At 54.3% G+C, this 16,748-nt stretch overlaps 7 protein-coding genes across 7 annotated transcripts; 4 read left to right on the top strand and 3 right to left on the bottom strand.

The window, feature by feature from the left end:
- Nucleotides 1-784: 784 nt before the first annotated feature.
- Nucleotides 785-3,530, top strand: AB675_8923 (Serine/threonine-protein kinase nak1; the record flags this gene model as incomplete). Its single annotated transcript, XM_018149412.1, has 3 exons — nt 785-1,743; nt 1,843-1,974; nt 2,024-3,530. 3 exons carry the CDS (start codon nt 785-787, stop codon nt 3,528-3,530), a joined length of 2,598 nt encoding a protein of 865 aa, XP_017996114.1.
- A 137-nt stretch (nt 3,531-3,667) lies between these two features.
- Nucleotides 3,668-4,921, top strand: AB675_8922 (uncharacterized protein; the record flags this gene model as incomplete). The annotated part of the gene is made up of 1 exon (XM_018149411.1): nt 3,668-4,921. One exon carries the CDS (start codon nt 3,668-3,670, stop codon nt 4,919-4,921), a length of 1,254 nt encoding a protein of 417 aa, XP_017996123.1.
- Nucleotides 4,922-5,205: 284 nt separating this feature from the next.
- AB675_8921 (Lysine-specific histone demethylase 1A) lies at nt 5,206-8,474 on the bottom strand (the record flags this gene model as incomplete). Its single annotated transcript, XM_018149410.1, has 2 exons — nt 5,206-8,305; nt 8,386-8,474. 2 exons carry the CDS (start codon nt 8,472-8,474, stop codon nt 5,206-5,208), a joined length of 3,189 nt encoding a protein of 1,062 aa, XP_017996174.1.
- A 2,037-nt stretch (nt 8,475-10,511) lies between these two features.
- Nucleotides 10,512-11,520, top strand: AB675_8920 (Oxido NAD-binding domain-containing protein 1; the record flags this gene model as incomplete). Its single annotated transcript, XM_018149409.1, has 2 exons — nt 10,512-10,661; nt 10,759-11,520. 2 exons carry the CDS (start codon nt 10,512-10,514, stop codon nt 11,518-11,520), a joined length of 912 nt encoding a protein of 303 aa, XP_017996156.1.
- Nucleotides 11,521-11,837: 317 nt separating this feature from the next.
- Nucleotides 11,838-13,539, bottom strand: AB675_8919 (Phosphatase DCR2; the record flags this gene model as incomplete). Its single annotated transcript, XM_018149407.1, has 3 exons — nt 11,838-12,881; nt 12,962-13,462; nt 13,525-13,539. The coding sequence occupies 3 exons, from the start codon at nt 13,537-13,539 to the stop codon at nt 11,838-11,840; spliced, it is 1,560 nt and encodes a 519-aa protein (XP_017996194.1).
- A 380-nt stretch (nt 13,540-13,919) lies between these two features.
- On the top strand, nt 13,920-15,245 carry AB675_8918 (uncharacterized protein; the record flags this gene model as incomplete). Its single annotated transcript, XM_018149406.1, has 1 exon — nt 13,920-15,245. The coding sequence occupies one exon, from the start codon at nt 13,920-13,922 to the stop codon at nt 15,243-15,245; it is 1,326 nt and encodes a 441-aa protein (XP_017996143.1).
- Nucleotides 15,246-15,547: 302 nt separating this feature from the next.
- On the bottom strand, nt 15,548-16,709 carry AB675_8917 (Peroxisomal adenine nucleotide transporter 1; the record flags this gene model as incomplete). Its single annotated transcript, XM_018149405.1, has 3 exons — nt 15,548-15,963; nt 16,013-16,563; nt 16,612-16,709. The coding sequence occupies 3 exons, from the start codon at nt 16,707-16,709 to the stop codon at nt 15,548-15,550; spliced, it is 1,065 nt and encodes a 354-aa protein (XP_017996081.1).
- Between the last annotated feature and the right edge of the window lie 39 nt (nt 16,710-16,748).

Below are 16,748 nucleotides of genomic sequence, written 5' to 3'. Positions count from 1 at the left end.
GACGAAATCCGTGTTGCACGCCAAGATGGATGTGCCCGACCTCCTTTCCTCGTAGGCAGTATGACTTGACCGCCAGAAGTGTTGCTGGCTCAGGCAGATCCGAGGAAGAGTCGACCGCGACCTCCCTGGCATCTACAAACGGCGTTTCTAGGGTCGACACGATACTTTATTGATCACTGAAGCGATTCTTGCGATAGTCTCAGAAGCATTGCCTGAGCCACTTGGTATTCCCGTCACACCCAAATCATCTCGGAAGCTGGTTCTGTTGAGCGACGACGGAGATGCTGCTGGACTGTAGCACGCTGACGGAGCCATTGGATAGCGACGCGGGCTTGCGTAGGCAGTACTCGCCACCTTAGGAAGCAGGAATTCGAGTGCATTGCAGGGCGTTTCTTCCTTCTTTTCCAGGGCCATCTTTAGTCTTAAGATTCTTGGAGGCCAGAGCATTGGAGGAGACTCGCCATTTCAGTTCCTGTATCCTGGGTGGTTCTGACATTGCCTCCTGGTACGCGCGAATCGAGCATCGCAGCACAGCTTTTTGGATTTGTAAGGCCATCTGGACGAGTCGGCGCGCTTCAGGGAATAGAAGAGGGCGTTTCGCAGCCTTGTGCTTCTGCTTGCTGCCCCTTGACTCACAGAGAGCGTTGCACAGCAACGTTGCCTTCTGGTATCAACACTTCACGCCAAGGCCTTGCAAACGCGTGAGAGCGCGTTTTGTATGATCAGGTATGTCCCGCCAGCTTCACAATCTTCTTTCTCCTTTGCTCTCCAGTTGTCAATCAAAATGAGTGAGAACTCACCTGCTAAGGTGAACAAAGGACCTAAAAAGGTCACACTCAAGCCAGACAACTGGTGGCAGCAGCGTGCTCCCTCCCGGCCCGCCACCGCCGGCCCTCCTCCTCCTCTCGCCCTTCCTGCTCTCCCTGGCGCGGCTCCTGTTTCTGGGGCACCACCAGTGCCAGAGAAGTCGCCTTTGCGCGACTTCTTTCGCGGCGTCCCGGCTGCCGGTGCCTCCAACCGGTTCTCAACCGAAAAGGGGTACTTTAAGTCCCCAGAAGAAGAGCGCCAAACACGACGCCATCTTACTCCCGCTGCGCTTCGAATCATCAAGCGGCGGGAGGAGATCGAGCGGAAGAGCAGGGAGGCTTTTCCCGCTGCCGCCGACGACGAAGAAGCCGAGGCGACGCCATCGAAGCAGGTAGATCCTGCAGTCCAACGATATCACGAGAATCGGGCTCGGAAGCGCCAAGACCGGGCTAAGGCACCCAAGTACTTCGAAGACAGCAACTTTGTCGAGAAGCAGCAGCACCCGAACCTTCCCAATTGGTCTTTCGAGCAAGCATACGAGGAAGCTGGAGTGACAAGAACGACTTCACCTCCTGTCCCTGTACCAGACTACTACGAAGACACTAACTTTGCTCCTGCCACTCGCCGAGACTTCATCGGTCCCTCCTACCAAGATATCGTGAATACTTTTGCTCCAACGACGATTCCATCGGTTCCTCGCCATAACAATCAACCACGAAGTGTCGACATTGTAGCCGAAGCTAAAGACATCCCACCACTCCGACTTAGAGAGAGCCTCTACCGGAAGTTGCTCGCCGCTAAATCTGAAACCGACCTACCCATTCCCGAGGATCCCGAGGAAGCTGCCCAGCTTGAGAAAGCCTGGAATATCAAGCAACGTAAGATTGCCCGCAATTGTGTCGCAGACCGAGACCCAGAAGACGGACTTACAGAATTGTTTTCCCTAATTAGAATTCCTCCCGAGAGTCGTTAGTTCGTGCCCATCATGAGCTCCCTCCGTCCCCAGTCAGCCGCAGCGTTGACGGCCCACCGAAGAGAGGCGATGCGACTTGCAAAGCAGCAAGAGCGAGCAGTGATCGAGAAATGCAAGCGAAGTAATGAAGAGCCTCCCGGCTACACTTTCGACGAACTCATTGGCAAGGGCAGCTTCGGTAGAGTGTACAAAGGGTATGTATATATAGCCTCCACGCTTCTTCGTACTGACTATCGCCAACAGCCGGCAGAAGGCAAGCAACAAAGTCGTTGCGATCAAGGTCTTGGACGTGGACGATGCTGATTTCGCTGCATATGGCGAACAGAAAGATGAACAAATCAGAGACTTCAACAGAGAGATTCGGATACTGAGACAAGCACAGGATAGTGGTGCTATCAACTTGAATCCCATGATCGAAGCTCTACCAATACACAGTCAACTATGGTTGATCTGCGAACACTGTCCGGGAGGAAGTGTCAAAACCCTGATGAGGGCCACGAATGACCGACTCGCCGAGAAGTACATCCTCATCGTCGCTCGAGAACTCGGGAAAGCGCTCAAAGGACTGCATGAGGCCGGCATCATTCACCGCGATATCAAGGCTGCTAATGTCTTGATCCACGAAGACGGGAACCTTCAGTTGTGCGACTTCGGCGTAGCCAACGTCCTCGACACTCGAACCGACAAGAGGCGCACGTTCATCGGTACTCTCCATTGGATGCCTCCAGAATTGTGGACAGAACGACCCGAATACTCTGATGAAGTGGATGTGTGGGAATATGGATGCACATTGTACGAATGCGCTCTCGGAAGGCCACCAAACAGTGATCTGCGCGAACGCCAGCAATTGAAAACGCGTATGCGGAGACTCAAACAGGCGATCAGTCTGCCGGACAACGAGAACTTCAGTGAAGGCCTTCGAAATCTGGTCAAATTCACTCTCAGTCCTGACGCAGCATCTCGACCTTCCATGAAAGATGTCTTGGAGCACGACTTCTTGACGAATACAGAAGAGTCGCATCCTACGACAGATCTTGCAGACTTGGTGCAAAATTATTACGGGTGGTTGTTCAGTGGAGGGCAACGCGTTTCTCTGTTCATGCCTGGTGGTGCTCCTGCCGCGGCAACGGAGGATCCAGACGCTAAGATTGGCGACAGCGACGAATGGAACTTCAGTACGACACAAGATTTTGAGAGACGCGTTTCTACCATCCTCGAGATACCAGATCTTTCAGACTTGACAGCAGAGTTCGAGGAAGAAGATACACCTCGTGGTCCACCAAAAGTCACTGAGCTGTCGCCTCCTCGACAATTGACTGCTGCGCAAAAAGCGAACTTTGAAGCACGCGTCAACAGAGGTGCAGCAGATCTTTCGAATCTGTTCGACCAGGGTGCACCAGCATATGAGTTCAAGACCAAAACTGATTTCAAGCCAGTACTTGAACCTCCTCCACTAGGACAGCGAAGAACATCAGACTTGCCCTTCCGGGCTATGGCAGAAGACAGACCAAGCTCAATCGCGTCCAACGTACTCGATCTTGGTGATTTCGACGAGGCTGACTTTGCTCCTCCTGCTCCAAGAACCGACGACAATATCCAAACCACATACGCAGATACACCGAAGCAAGAACAAACCATCCGACTTGCCGACGCAGCTACATTACGACAGAAGAGAGCAGACTCCAAAGGTCCTCGTGACTCAACAAATCAGACCTTGACCGCGCGCCGGTCTCGTCTGCAGACGACATAGCTAGAGAACCTCTGGGAGTGGCAGCACAAGACTTCGCAACAGGCCAGCAAGGTTGGTCAGAATCGATAGAGAAACCAAAGCAACCAGGTTTGCAAGAAGCTGCAGAAATCATATCAAGGAACCCAGCGCGCGCCACAATGGAATGGTCTTTCGCGAGTGCAATGGCAGGGATGTCAGGTCCTGCTGACGAGCATACGCGGCAGAGTATTCAAGACTCGTACGACGCGTCGGAAACCACACCTACCAATGTCAGCGCTTCGACTGACGCTCCTCCTTCTCCAATGGACGCATCTGAGCCAGGACCCGAACAGAAAGAAGAGAACGAACCATCACCACGGCCGTCTCGCTCTCAATCACAAACTCGCGCTCGCGCAACCCTGGACTGGTCATTCGATAGTGCCATGCTGGAACTGAACGATCAGAAACCAGACCCAACTCCAGAAACCACAATCACCCAACAACCCGCTCAACGCGTGACGCCCTCTCGACCTGCTGCTCTCACACGAATGATGACTATGCCAGTCACGTCCAACGATTTCACCACAATCGAGAACGATGACACACCCCCATACCAGCGGCCCGCAACCGCAATGTCGGACGCCATGTCCATCACCTCCTCCACCAGCTCAGCAGACGTCGACCCGTTCGGCCTCGATAACTCTTCCGACTCCGAAATGCCCGGTCCCGCCACTCTAGAAGCAGACACTGCTCCACACGGCGGCATAGGCGGCTACTACGTCACGCGCGGCCGCACCATTCTCCCAGATTCCTGGCCTTCCGCTGTCCAGTCCTCTGATCCTGCTTCCGCCAACCATTCCAGCCGCACAGTACGCATCGGCGATGAGAACTTCCCCGGCCCAGCTGCAGCCATGATTCCTCCCGGAGCCCGCCTGAACGCGAACGCCAATGCTCACGCCATGACAAATAACGCGTCAATCAGCAGCAGCAACTCTTCTGGGCAGTCCACCTCCAGCGTCCTCCCCAGCGGTCCCGCTCCTGCTTCTGCCCCAACGCGTCCAACAATCGAGTTCCCCAACATCCACCCACCCAACCTCGCCGCCCTAAGCAGCGGCGCAACCAACGAGGAGCTCGCCACCGAGCTAGAGCGCCTCCTAGAGGGCTTCAGCACGACTCTAGAGATTGCAGCGGGGTTCTTTGCTGGTCCCGGCGTTGATCCTATTACTGGTGTTCATCATGGCTCAGATGGGTACCCAGAGCTTGGTTCTGTTACTGGGAGTCTTCCGCCGACGATGAGTCCGTTGGCCATTGCGGCTGCTGGGATACCGCTACGACGCGGGCGTGCGCGGCGCGGGCGTGGTCGTGGTAGTGGCGGGAGTGGTGATTTGGGGGGTGTTAGTGGGAGTGGGAGCGGAAGCGCCGAGGAGGTTTGAGTTTGGCGGAGAGTGAAGTTGTGGTTGTGAATTTTTGTGTATCGGAGTTGGAATGAGTTGTATTGAAGTCGGGTAGTTGAATGAGAGCATTGAACTGTACGATGTCACTTGTGAGATTGAATTTCGTCCCTGAATCTCGTTCTTGAATCTCGTACTCCATCCCCGTTATCGAATATGCATCGTGAATTCGAAATCATCTCACTTTTCCTTAACAAAACATCGATTTCATTTCGCTATTCACCCCTCGCTCACTTGCTAGAGATACCACCTTGTTGAAGTCCTCCTCAGAGTCCTTCTCTCGCCTTGTCCAGCTCCATCTCCTCAACCCTTCTCCGCTCAACAAACTCCTCAAAACTATTCCCCTCCTTGACCCACACATCCTTGACCTCCCACGTCCGCTTATCCCACGCCGCGGCTTTCACACTCCACTCCTTGAATAGCCTATCGTTCTCCTCCCTATTCCGCGCCACAGTGTCCGTGTACGGCTTCTTCCCTTCCTCATCGAGACTCGCCCACATCTTGCCCAGCTCGACGCGCACTTGGTCGCGCTCGGTCTGCTTGCCTCGACCTTTGTTCCAGTGGCCTTTGCCGGCTGCTGCTGCTGTCGCAGCTGCAGCGGCTTTGGCGTCGGCGAGGCGCTGCTTGACGGCGTCCCAGTGCTCGCCCGAGAACAACAGGAAGGCGTTGATGTTGAGTTTAGGGGGTTTGACGGGTGGAGGGCCCAGGTCGTTGTAGATGCGCACCCACATGGCTGCGTCCCAAGCTTCTTGCAGGGCTTTGTTGTTGTTTTCTTTCATGGGGCGGGTGAAAGTGCCGGCGGGGAGAACCTCGTCGCCTTTGCGTTTTGGTTGTTGGGCGAGGTGGCCATCGATTTCGGTGAGGTCGATGGTGGTGCTGGTGGTGGTTTGAGCCTTGACGGCGGGCGCGAAGATGGAGGACTTGGTGGAGGGAGGAGGTACGAGCACTGAAGGGATGGCGATTGGGCCGACGAGGGATTCGTAGACTTCGTGTGCTGCGCGGAGGCCGGAGAGGTAGGCACCGTGGACCGTTGCTGGGTGTGTGGCGATGGTTGCTTCGCCGGCGAAGAAGAGTGTGTTGGAGATGGGGGCGGCCAAGGTGTCGTAATCGTTGGCCTTTGCTTCGGCGGCGACGTATGAATATGTGCCTCGCGCGAATCGGTCTGAGCCCCAGCGAGTGACGATTGACTCGACGGGTGAGGGCACGTTTTGGTGGCCGAAGACGTTTCGCAGCTGGTGGAGGCAATCTTCGACTAGGAATGCGTCGGGTGTCCTTTCAGCTTCATGCGCTGCTTCGCCGGCCATGAGTGCGATGAGGACGGGCAGGCCGCTTGTGTCGATACAGTTCCAGAAGAGGTAGAATTGGCCTCGACACTGCTTGTAGTTTGCCTGCTCCTGCCCGGCGCTATCCCGAGGCGCACGTAGTAAGCCGAACATGTCGCGCTCAGTGTCCCAGAATGGTTTCTCGAAGACCATGATGAGTTTGTTGAGGAGTCCGAAACCCATTCGTTTGATGGCGTCGGCCTTCCATTGGGGCAGTGGAGGATCAAACTTGATTGCTTGCTCCTTCAGCACTCCCAGGGGCGCTGAGAAGACGACTCGATCGGCCTCAATAGCCTCTCCATCCTCGCACACCACTGTCGGCTTACCACCGAGTCCAGCTGCGCCGTAGTGAATGGCTTGGACAGGCTTGTTGGTCCGGACATCCAACGCTTCAGGATATCGCCACAAAGCTCGAGGAAATTGCTGGTATCCACCAACGACTTGTGCATGCTCTCCTTCGAATTCGTTGCCGATATCCTGATCCCATGCGCGAAGGCTGAGCTTGTCAACATTACACGCATTCGCGTACTCGAGATTGGCAAAATGCCAATTGATGAGTCGCAGGGCGTAGGGTTTGAGATCCAGGAACTGCTGATACTGTTCGATACCAGCATTCATGACACTTCCCAGCGAAGCATTTGGTTTCGAAGCCAGATTGTCCAGCTGGAGCGTCTCCTCAAGCTGCGTGGTCTTCCTAAGCATGAATCCAAATTCTTTGGCGGCTTGAGCAGCAGGTAACTGCTTCTTTGTTGCCATATCTGTGTCGACCTCTTCTTTTGACTGTTCTCCTTTAGCAGCCTTGTGCCCGGCACCCCTTCGTCGAGACTTTTTCGTGGGTAGTAACAAATCTATTGTCCCATCTGCGGTAGCTTCTTCGTACTGTTTTATTGTGACGGACTCTTCGTTCGGTGGAGGATCTCGCCAAGCTTCGATCATTTCTTTGTCACCTTCCGCAGTCTTCTTGATCGTGTGATTAACGCGATATTCGCCCGTTCGGTCGAGGACATCGTTGTAGAGGCGTTCGATCATGGCGTCACTGGCTCCGTTGACTGGTGACCCATCTACGTCGTACAGCGTTGATAGGTCTCGCAGTAAATGGTAGTTCAGCGCAAGCTGGCCACGAATGATGGCGTCGAGCGGATTACCTTTCTCGAATCCGACAATGATATGGGCGCCCATCTCTGCTGTAGCTCGCTGTTCAGGAGTCAGGATAGAAGACCGCATGCTGGTCAGCGGATGTGAGTATATCCGGCCACCAATGCGGCTGCGGCCTTCTAGCACGATGACCTTGGGTGTCGTCTGATCTGGGAAATGATGGAACAGGTTCGTAAGCTGTCGAGCAGTACTCAGACCAGCCACACCGCCACCAATGACGACAATCGTCTCCTTTGCAGGTCCATCCTTCCGCCTGGCCCGTGACTGTTTGGTCGCCATGGGAGCAGCGACACAGCCGAAGTTGATGTAGCCACGCCGTACGAGCCATTCATATGCAAAGCAGGCCAGTCGGGTCCAGCGCTCGTCCTTGATGCAGCCAATGGCTTCCTCAAGGCTAACGCTGACACTGGGATTCCTCGCCCATAATCGAAGGATGCCATTGCGAATGTTCAGATACACCGTAACATGCAGCTGACAAAGCTTATCCTGAAGCAGTTTGTGCTCATCCTCATGGAGCTTGAAAGGATCAAGTCTCGAGTTCTCAGCAGCAGTGATGCATTGATTGGCATACTCGCCCGCTGGAAGTCGTGGAGGTATCGATGACCTGGCCCGACAAGTGACAGGGGCTTTGGTGTAAAGATACCGCTGATTGTCGCTGCTGGTGACTTCCTGTTTGATCACAGGGTTGAATGTTGGGGCAGGCTTGTGGTCAGAGGGAATCGAATGCATCGAGGTCGACGTCAATGAGCTGTTGGGAGAGTCTCGAGCTTCACTATTGGTCTGCAAGCTTCTCAGGAAGTTACCATGACCTTCCGACACGATGTCCATATCATCGTCTTCCATTTTGATGATCTGATCTGGGAAATCGGCCGGCGTCGCTTCATGGATGCTAGATCTATATGTCAGCAAGGTCTGCCAGGGCCAGTACTAAGGATTATAAGCCACAACCATGGCAAAGTTTCCACATACTCAGGTGCATTTCCGTCCACCATGACAACGTCTTCATCATTGGATGAGATATTTGCTGGCATTGTTGATGTACTCATGACTTCCGCCATTATGAAATATGCTCAATATGGGATATTCCGATCTGATATAATGGAAAACGAAAGACTCGAAAAATCGTATAAAAGATCGATTGCTGATCGACTCGAGTGAATGCTTGATCAACGCACAGTGCCGGCTAGACTTTGATCAGTTCTGATGTGCCACAATGCAGATATCGATGTACCTGTTCTGAGGTCCTGCCAGCCTCCGGTAATGCTCCAATATCCTGCTCTTGCTATGCCATATAGAATGGTCCTTCTCAATGGGGCGTACGAGCCAGAGGGCGACGATGTGGCCGAGCTCGATACGTTGCTGAAGTGTAGGATCTTCCTGTCTGTCCATCTGGGTCTCTATATCAGTCGAATCGAGGCTGATGCTGGTGCGCGAAGTGGAAGGGAGAGGCGGGCATTCAGGGTCTCGGCAAAGCCCAATTCCACCTCAAAGCCAACGTCAAGTCTTCAGCTCAGGACCTTTACCATCTTCAATACACCGCAACGACACTCAACTTATGTTGCAAATATCATCTATATGCATCGGACTACCCTAATGCTATGTTTCCAGCTTCTTGAAGCCAATAATGACTTGGCATCGCTTTATCACCTTCAGCGTCGCACCTGCTGCGTACTTCGGCCTGCCTCTATGACAAGAAGCTATATCTTCGAATGAGGTCGAAGGTCTCTTCAAAATATAACAAATACCAAGTCAGATCAGTCATAGCAGCCATTCAGTCTGTTGGTGTCGACAAGTGATGGATGTAAATCTTCATGTCTCGCTCTCGCCACTTCAAGATCTTGGTCACACTTCATGGTCAAGCCGATATCAAGAAGATATACCGCAACGCATGCCCTACACCTATGCTCATCATTCCATATTCTCTGTCGCTCTGATGTAATATGTCACAACAATCTGGAGGGACTCATAGCACCAGAGCCTCCGATATGGGGGACTTACGCAGCAATCACTGACCATTATGACTTTGTTTCACACTCCAGGCTCAGTGACTAGCTCTTATGCCACCGCCTGCAAAAGTCCCAATTGAAGGACTGCAAGAAACTGACTGCTGCAGCTACACCGATATTTCTGTCCATGCTGTCCACTCGAACGGCATTGCGATCTTTCTTGACAATGGCCCCACGACGGACGAAGACCATCTTAAGGGCAAGGAACGATAGGATCAAGACAAGATGGTGGTCGCAGGCACATTCGGTTTCACCTGAAGTGGCTTAACAAGCCGTTGCGCTTTTCTCATGCCACGAAAATACGGTACAAGCAGAGTCACTTGCGGCCTTACGACAAAGACCAAAAATTACCTTGTGCCCCCGTCGAGATCATGCAACTTACCAGGTCACTGCTGCAAGGCTAACCATGGTCGCGATATCAATATTCAGGTACATGGAGAAGGCCCGCATACAGAGCAGAAGTACTCAATCTTGTCGGCGAGCTACTGCTCGCGAGAAAGGTTGACCGTGATGTTGCAAGGGCGGCTTACAGGAGGCAAGAGCGAAGGATCGTCCATGTACCTGTGATATAAATATGAGATTTGGACAGTGAAAACGTCCACACCATACCTACCTGCTCACTCACCCGGGCAGGACGTCGTGGCATCTTCATGGGCAAACCGTAGGCGCGATGCGCTGAGAGTCGCGCCTGCTTAGCTAGATTTCAAGCCGAACGAAGTTTCCTCTCTCTGCGAAGCGCAACTAGTAGTGCTGCTGTAAATTTCTACTAGCCCTCACTGACCATCTCAATCCTGAAGAGAGCTTGCAGGCACCGTTCGTCACATCAATGTTGATACACCCTCGACACAAGCGCTTGGCGTCGATCGAGCCCATGATGATCTCACCTCACCTCACTTCCTCCATCCACCGCATCTTCTCCCTCGTCTCTGATCAGACACTTCCAAATATGATTGATCGATAGCATTAGTATACGTCCGACATGAGAACGGTACCGCCCTGAACATGTTGGCCCATCTTCGACCCCGCAGTCTCACTTCACCCATCAGCAACTCGTCAGGATCACTGCTTCGCAGCAGACTTTCACGAAGCATGGCAGCCGTGCGAGAAGATTCGATACCACATATACTGCGGACAGCACATGAACAGCGAGCTGCAGGGGTATGGAACGCTACAGTGAGCAAAGTTGATCAGGTGAATACTACCATCAGACTGATACGTCTTGGTCTGGTCGGTACACGAGTACGTACACGCAAAACACAGCCACTTGACATTTCGCTATACACGTGCTATGCTCCAGATGCACATACAACATGGCAAGGTACTGACTCGTGTCCAGCCCGCCCGCTCCCCACTCCCAGGCCAATACGTCGACCTCTACATCCCAAACATCTCCACCGTGGGCGGCTTCACAATCACCTCAGCACCCTTCACGACACGGCAACCCACAGACCCGTACATTGAGCTCGCAATCCAAAAGTCACCCAACAACCCACCCGCTGCCTATCTATGGCAACCTACAGCCAGCATCCTGGACAAGCCTGTGTCTTTTCGTGTTGGCGGCAACTTCATCTATCCACCCTCCACACTCAGCCAAGAGGAATGTCGATCCATCGACCGCGCCGTCTTCGTGGCGGGCGGAGTAGGCATCAATCCGATCATCAGCATGCTCCGTGCTATGGACTCGGTCGGACCAGCAGCAACAGCTAGATTAGGCGGCTTGCCCAGGCGAACTACGGTGCTGTACAGCAGCCGCAGGAACAGGTCCCCTGATGACAAGAAGGAAGACGTGCTCTTCTACGACGATCTGCTTGATCTTGCATCGAAGTGGAAGTCCAACGATGAGGTAGACTACCGCTACACTTTCTTCGAGACGAGCCCCGGCGGCAGGGACGGCGAAGGAAAAGAGAAAAATGTACAGTACAGGAATCGAAGGATTTCACATGAGGATCTCCTAGAGGCGCTGGGTCCAGAGGACGACCGAGCAAACACGGTAGTATATGTCTGTGGACTGCCGGCAATGACGGACGAGTTCGTGGAGGTGTTGAGCAAAGCGAAGGGAATGGAGAAGCGCAGGGTGTTGTCTGAGAAGTGGTGGTGACTGTCATCAGAACAGAAATGAGTCGAGGCGCGCGACCACAGTGGCCGCCCTCTGCCACCAACAAATGATGGCTAAGATGGTATGTATACCCCCATGCAGCATATAGCATATGCTCCAACCCGAAGTGTATCCTCGAAGAAAACGCCGCGCAATGCTGATCTTCGTCCTGCCTCCACTACGCCCATACCCTTCTGTTCCTGTTCCAACATGTACACACTTGCTGGCCCTTCTCCACAACCGGACGAGCTTGACACAAACCTCCAGCTAATCCATTCACTTCAATCCCCCTGTGTCCAAGGTCTGGGAGTTTCCATCTTTCAGAAAACACCCTTGCCCCCATCAACAATAGTCTGCAAATCCCACCTCTTCTCCGTATCCCCAGCCTCCAACCGCTTCCACGTCGTCACCCTCGCGGCATTCATATCGAATTCAAAGAACCTCACCCTCCGTATATACCCTCCATACCCTCCATACCCCCCAAACCCGCTCCCACCACCATAGCACATCCACAACTTCGGCTCTTTCGTTTCCTTGTCCGCGCCTGGAACGCAATAGTCATTCACATGGTCATGCCCACAAGACACAAACAGGACGTTCTCCTCAATCAGCGCATCCATGAACCCGCTGTTCACGCCCGGCGCAGTGGGCGGTTCCGTCCAGTTGCCCACGATATTGAAGGAGTGTGGGTTGCGGTATTCCGGGAGGGGGATGTGGATGAACGCGAGGTTCATGTGGATGTGTGTGTATTCCTTGTGTTTTCGCTTCAGGGATTGGGACGTGGAGCGGAACCACTCGATCTGCGAGGGTTTCAGCCAGTCGTAGCCCCTGTGGTGGCGCTCGTCGGGCGAGTAGGAATGTGTGTCGAGGAGGTAGAGGGTCAAAGCGGAATGGGTGGTGGAGCCCCGGCCGAGGATCTCGAGGACGTAGTTGCCCACGCCGTCGATGTCTGAGGGGCCAGAGGTGGAGAGGGAGTAGGGGAGGCCGTCCATTATGGCCATGGACTCGGCGCGGGAGAGGGAGCCTTCGTCGTCGTGGTTGCCGAAGATGCCGGCGTAGGGGATTTTGTGGGAGGCGAAGAGGGAGGCGTATTTGAAGATTGCGGTTTGGGCGTCGAGGGAGGTGTCCCCGTTGACTTGGTCGCCGGAGAGGATGATCAGGTCGGGTTGTTCGGAGAGGAGGAGCGATTCGATGAATTGGAGGGTGCGGGTGTCGGCTTCGCAGGGGGTGCTGAGCGGGGGTTCGGCGTCGCGGCATTTGCCGAGGCCGGTCGCGAGGTGCAGGTCGGCGGCTTGCATGATTTTGAACTTGCCGTCTTTGCGGATGCGTGGGGTGGGTTTGGCGAGGGTCGCGAGGGCGGGGCCCTTGCGGATTGTGAGGTGTGGTTGGGGGGCATCGGTGGGGTCGAGGAGGAGAGCGATGGGGGAGACGTCCCAGTTGGAACGCGGGTCGCCGCATCTGGGCCGAAGAGGACGTCGACGCCGGTGATTAGTTTCGCGGCGTCGCCCATGTGCCGTTTGGAGGAGAGTTTGACCCAGATGCCCGCGGGGCGGGACTCCCAGCGCTCATCTTTGGAGAGGGGGTTGTCGGTGGTGTCTTGGGGGGTGGTGCGGCCGACTTTGACGTCTAGGACTATTTCTTCGTGGGATTCGAGCGTGTCTTCCTTTTTTCGGCGGACGTGTAGGTAGGCTTTGGAGACGTAGCCGCTGCCTAGGTAGAGGTCTTCGTTGATGCGGTGCCAATTGGGGCCATCCTTGGTGCAGCTCGAGAAAGGATTGATCGAGGAGCAGGTGATGACTGTGACGTCGGTGACCACGAAGCCCGGGTGGTGGGCGGGCAGGTGGTTATGGATGGCTTGGGGGAGGACTCTGTAGCGGTTGTCGAGGAAGACGACGAGAATGAAGACGACGACGGAGAAGATGGCTAGCTGGAGGCCAGCGCGGACCTGATGCGGTGTTAGCGTACATAGCGCGCGACGGTAGCGACGGCGAGGACGATATGACATACTATACGTCTCGTCATGCTGCATTGGAAGAGACCGGCAAAGGTCGTGTTCCTCAGGAAATCGAGGTGGAGACCGTCAAAGCGTGGCTCGAGCGCTTACGGGCGGCGCATACTGATTACGGGGTGTACATCACCAGTGAGGAGGGCTGGCTGTTCAAATGCTTTGACTGTGCTGTCTTGTCGATTCTGCTGCAACACTGTCACGGAGAGATTGTAATAAGAAGGTTGTCTGCGCTTGCGATGGAGGACTCGAAAGTGTGAAATCTGGGGAAATGAGGTGCCGCATTGGGACATTTCTTCTGTTCTCGTTCCTGTTCTCGTTCTCTACTTCGACTGCGTACTACAACACTCCCGACATATCGAGTTGCTCGCACTGAGCGTCCATTCATTTCACATTGATGTCCATGTTTGTCAAACCCGCCGCTCGAGCCATCCTCAATCAGCTCAGCTCAGAAACGGTGACAAAGTCCTTTGGCAGCACACCTCTCCGCGATCTCACACGGTACGCAATCGGCGAGCAGGTCTTGATCAACGGCAAACGACTGAGCAGTCCTCTAGTGAATGGCCGGACAAGCCCGGTCCCAGGAGACGGGAACAATGCCTTGTTACAGCACGACAATGTAATCGGCCAGCGCGCCCGGACCCTGCGCACCAGGGACGGTAAGGGTGGCAGGTATGTTCAGGTGGAGCGTCCGACTCTGGACGAGTACATCAGTCTGACGAGAAGAAACGTTACGCCGGTCTATGCCACTTATGCATCGCATATTGTCTCGCTGTTGGACATTCACCCACCCACGCCCGGTCACAAGCATGAGAACGAGCGTTTGGAGATACTAGAAGCCGGCACAGGTCATGGGAGCCTGACCCTCCACCTCGCTCGTGCAATCGCAGCGGCTAATCATCCTCCACCGCTGTCTGCGCTCCCTGCGATGCGCGGCAAAAGCGCAGACGCGGATCCGGATGGCGCCCTAGCTGAGCCAGTCAATGACCAGGAATGGTCCTCCTGGCTGAGCGACCGCCAGGCCATAGTACACACCGTCGAAACCGTGCCCAAGAACTCAAGAGACGCCGAGAAGCTTATTCGCGGCTTTCGTCGGGGCCTCTACTGGCCGCACATCGATTTCCATGTCGGCAGCGTGGGTCAGTGGCTTCGTACGAAGCTGCAAGAACGAGGCACCGAGTTCCTCTCATATGTCCTCCTCGATATGCCGGAAGTCGAAGAGATGCTGCCTGTAGCAGCACAAGCAATGAAGGAGGATGCTCTTCTGGCAGTCTTCTGTCCTTCAATTACTCAGATCGCGGAATGTCAGAAGTTGATCAAAGAGCAAAGTGTGCCTCTGGCGCACGAGCAGGTCGTAGAGTTGGGCGAGGGCATAAGTACCGGCAGGGTATGGGATGTGCGAGTTGTGGTACCTCGCAAGAGGTTAGCTGAGCTCGAGGCACTGAAGAGAGCGGCGGCAAAGCGGGCCTCAAGCGAGTCGAGCTCAGAAAGCGACGGTCAGAGCGACGTGGAGACAATTCCCGGCGATGAGGCCTTAGCTGAGGTCGAGGCGGCTGCGAAGGACGTGAAATTCGTATGCAGGCCCAAAGTCTTTGAGGTGACACGCGGCGGAGGATTTGTTGGACTTTGGAGGAAGAGTACCTTCTCCAAGGAGGCTTTCGAGGCGGAAGGGACGAACGACGTACGGCAACCGCCGTGTCCCGTCACGTCGCCGGTCGATTGAGAAAGACTCAAGGTTCCTGCGGAAGGAGGACTGAAACGCCCTGACGAAAAGAAAGTCGCGAAAAGAATTGTTGAAATCGACCATGTGTAGCATAAGACATATAGACTGTACACCATACACTCTAAGCCAAGAAGTGCTTCACGAACCAGAAATCACAAAAGTTCTGATCTTTTTCGTGAACTTCAAAAACAAGATCCTGCCAGATTCTGCGCCATTTGTGCAGAACGAAATCGTTCGTCCAATCCTGGTTTCCAAAACGCAATACACATCACCCGTCTCTTGTCTCTGAAGTCCTCCCTGACTTACACGATGTTCGTCACGTCCTTGGCCTTCTCTTTAACCTTCTCTACCACCTGTGGCACAACCTTGTCTACATTTGTTTCCCTTGCCTTTTCCTTGACCTTCTCTGCCAGCTGTCGCAATTTCTTCTCCCGCACGATGCGGACATAGGCAAAGAGCATGATGAAAACCATCTCCATCTTCTCTTTCGTCATCATGAGGATGCCTTGTACCAAGAAGCCCTTGGTGATCTGTGGACCGATGCCCTTGAAAAGAGCCAGTGGCCCTTCGTGTTCGATGATGTAGGCCATGACTTCGCCAAAGCTCTTGAAGGGCTTGCCTTGGCGCTCGGGTGGTGGGCGGGACTGGAGGCCGACTTTGGCTACTATGAGGGGTTGAGTGACGATGGTGGCGAGCATTTTGGAGAGGGCACCGAGTACTGCGAGAGCGTTAGCCAAGGATGGTTCAAAGTGTGTAAGACCACTCACAGAATGCCTCGTGGGGCCGGAGAGTTGTTCGGCCTGGGTAGAATCTTTCCCGCAAACGCTGATAAGCGCCATACGTGATGGAGGGATTGACGACCAAGATCAAGCTGGCCTTGAGGCCTCTCCACAGACCGGTCCAGCCATCCTCGCTGTTGACGACCTCCCTGCCGGTCTCGATGATGCCCTTTCTCTCATGTTTTCTTTGCGTCTGTTGTCGGGCTGTGACAACAGCGATGGGAATCGTAAACAGCTGAGCTAGCGCACCGGCAACGGCGCCTAGTGAGAGCTCTGAAGCTGTAGAGTGCTTTGCGCCCGACCTCAGGTATAGTGTCCGTACGATCGAGTACCAGTAGAAGTATGCGAAGTTGGTACTGGCGACACCAGCAAGCGAGCCTGCGAGACCGGAGTAGAGACCGGCAACGCCCTCGTGTTCTATGATTGTTTGGATAGCGTGCAGTGTGCCTTCATAGTGATGATCGCCATCTGCTGGTTGGTCGATCACCCTCACTTCTGTTCCCTTGCGCTTGACTTGAACCTGTAGTCGGGTCTTGACGCTGTAATCTAGATTAGCTTCCGCTGATTGAATGATCAGCTCGGCTTACATGTCCAGCGGATATACCAGTGCGTTAGCTAGCACAGCACCAGAGGCACCTGCGATGGCACTCCCCCATGGCGGGAGAGGCTTTGCTCCTTCAGACATGTGAATGTGGTAATTCTTTCTCCCGTAGCTGAGGACGGT

The sequence above is a fragment of the Cyphellophora attinorum genome (genome assembly GCF_001299255.1).
Source record: "Cyphellophora attinorum strain CBS 131958 chromosome Unknown Contig33, whole genome shotgun sequence".
Lineage (NCBI taxonomy): Eukaryota > Fungi > Ascomycota > Eurotiomycetes > Chaetothyriales > Cyphellophoraceae > Cyphellophora > Cyphellophora attinorum.
Note: the sequence above shows the minus strand (reverse complement) of the source record. Positions and strands in the feature narration are given on the sequence as shown.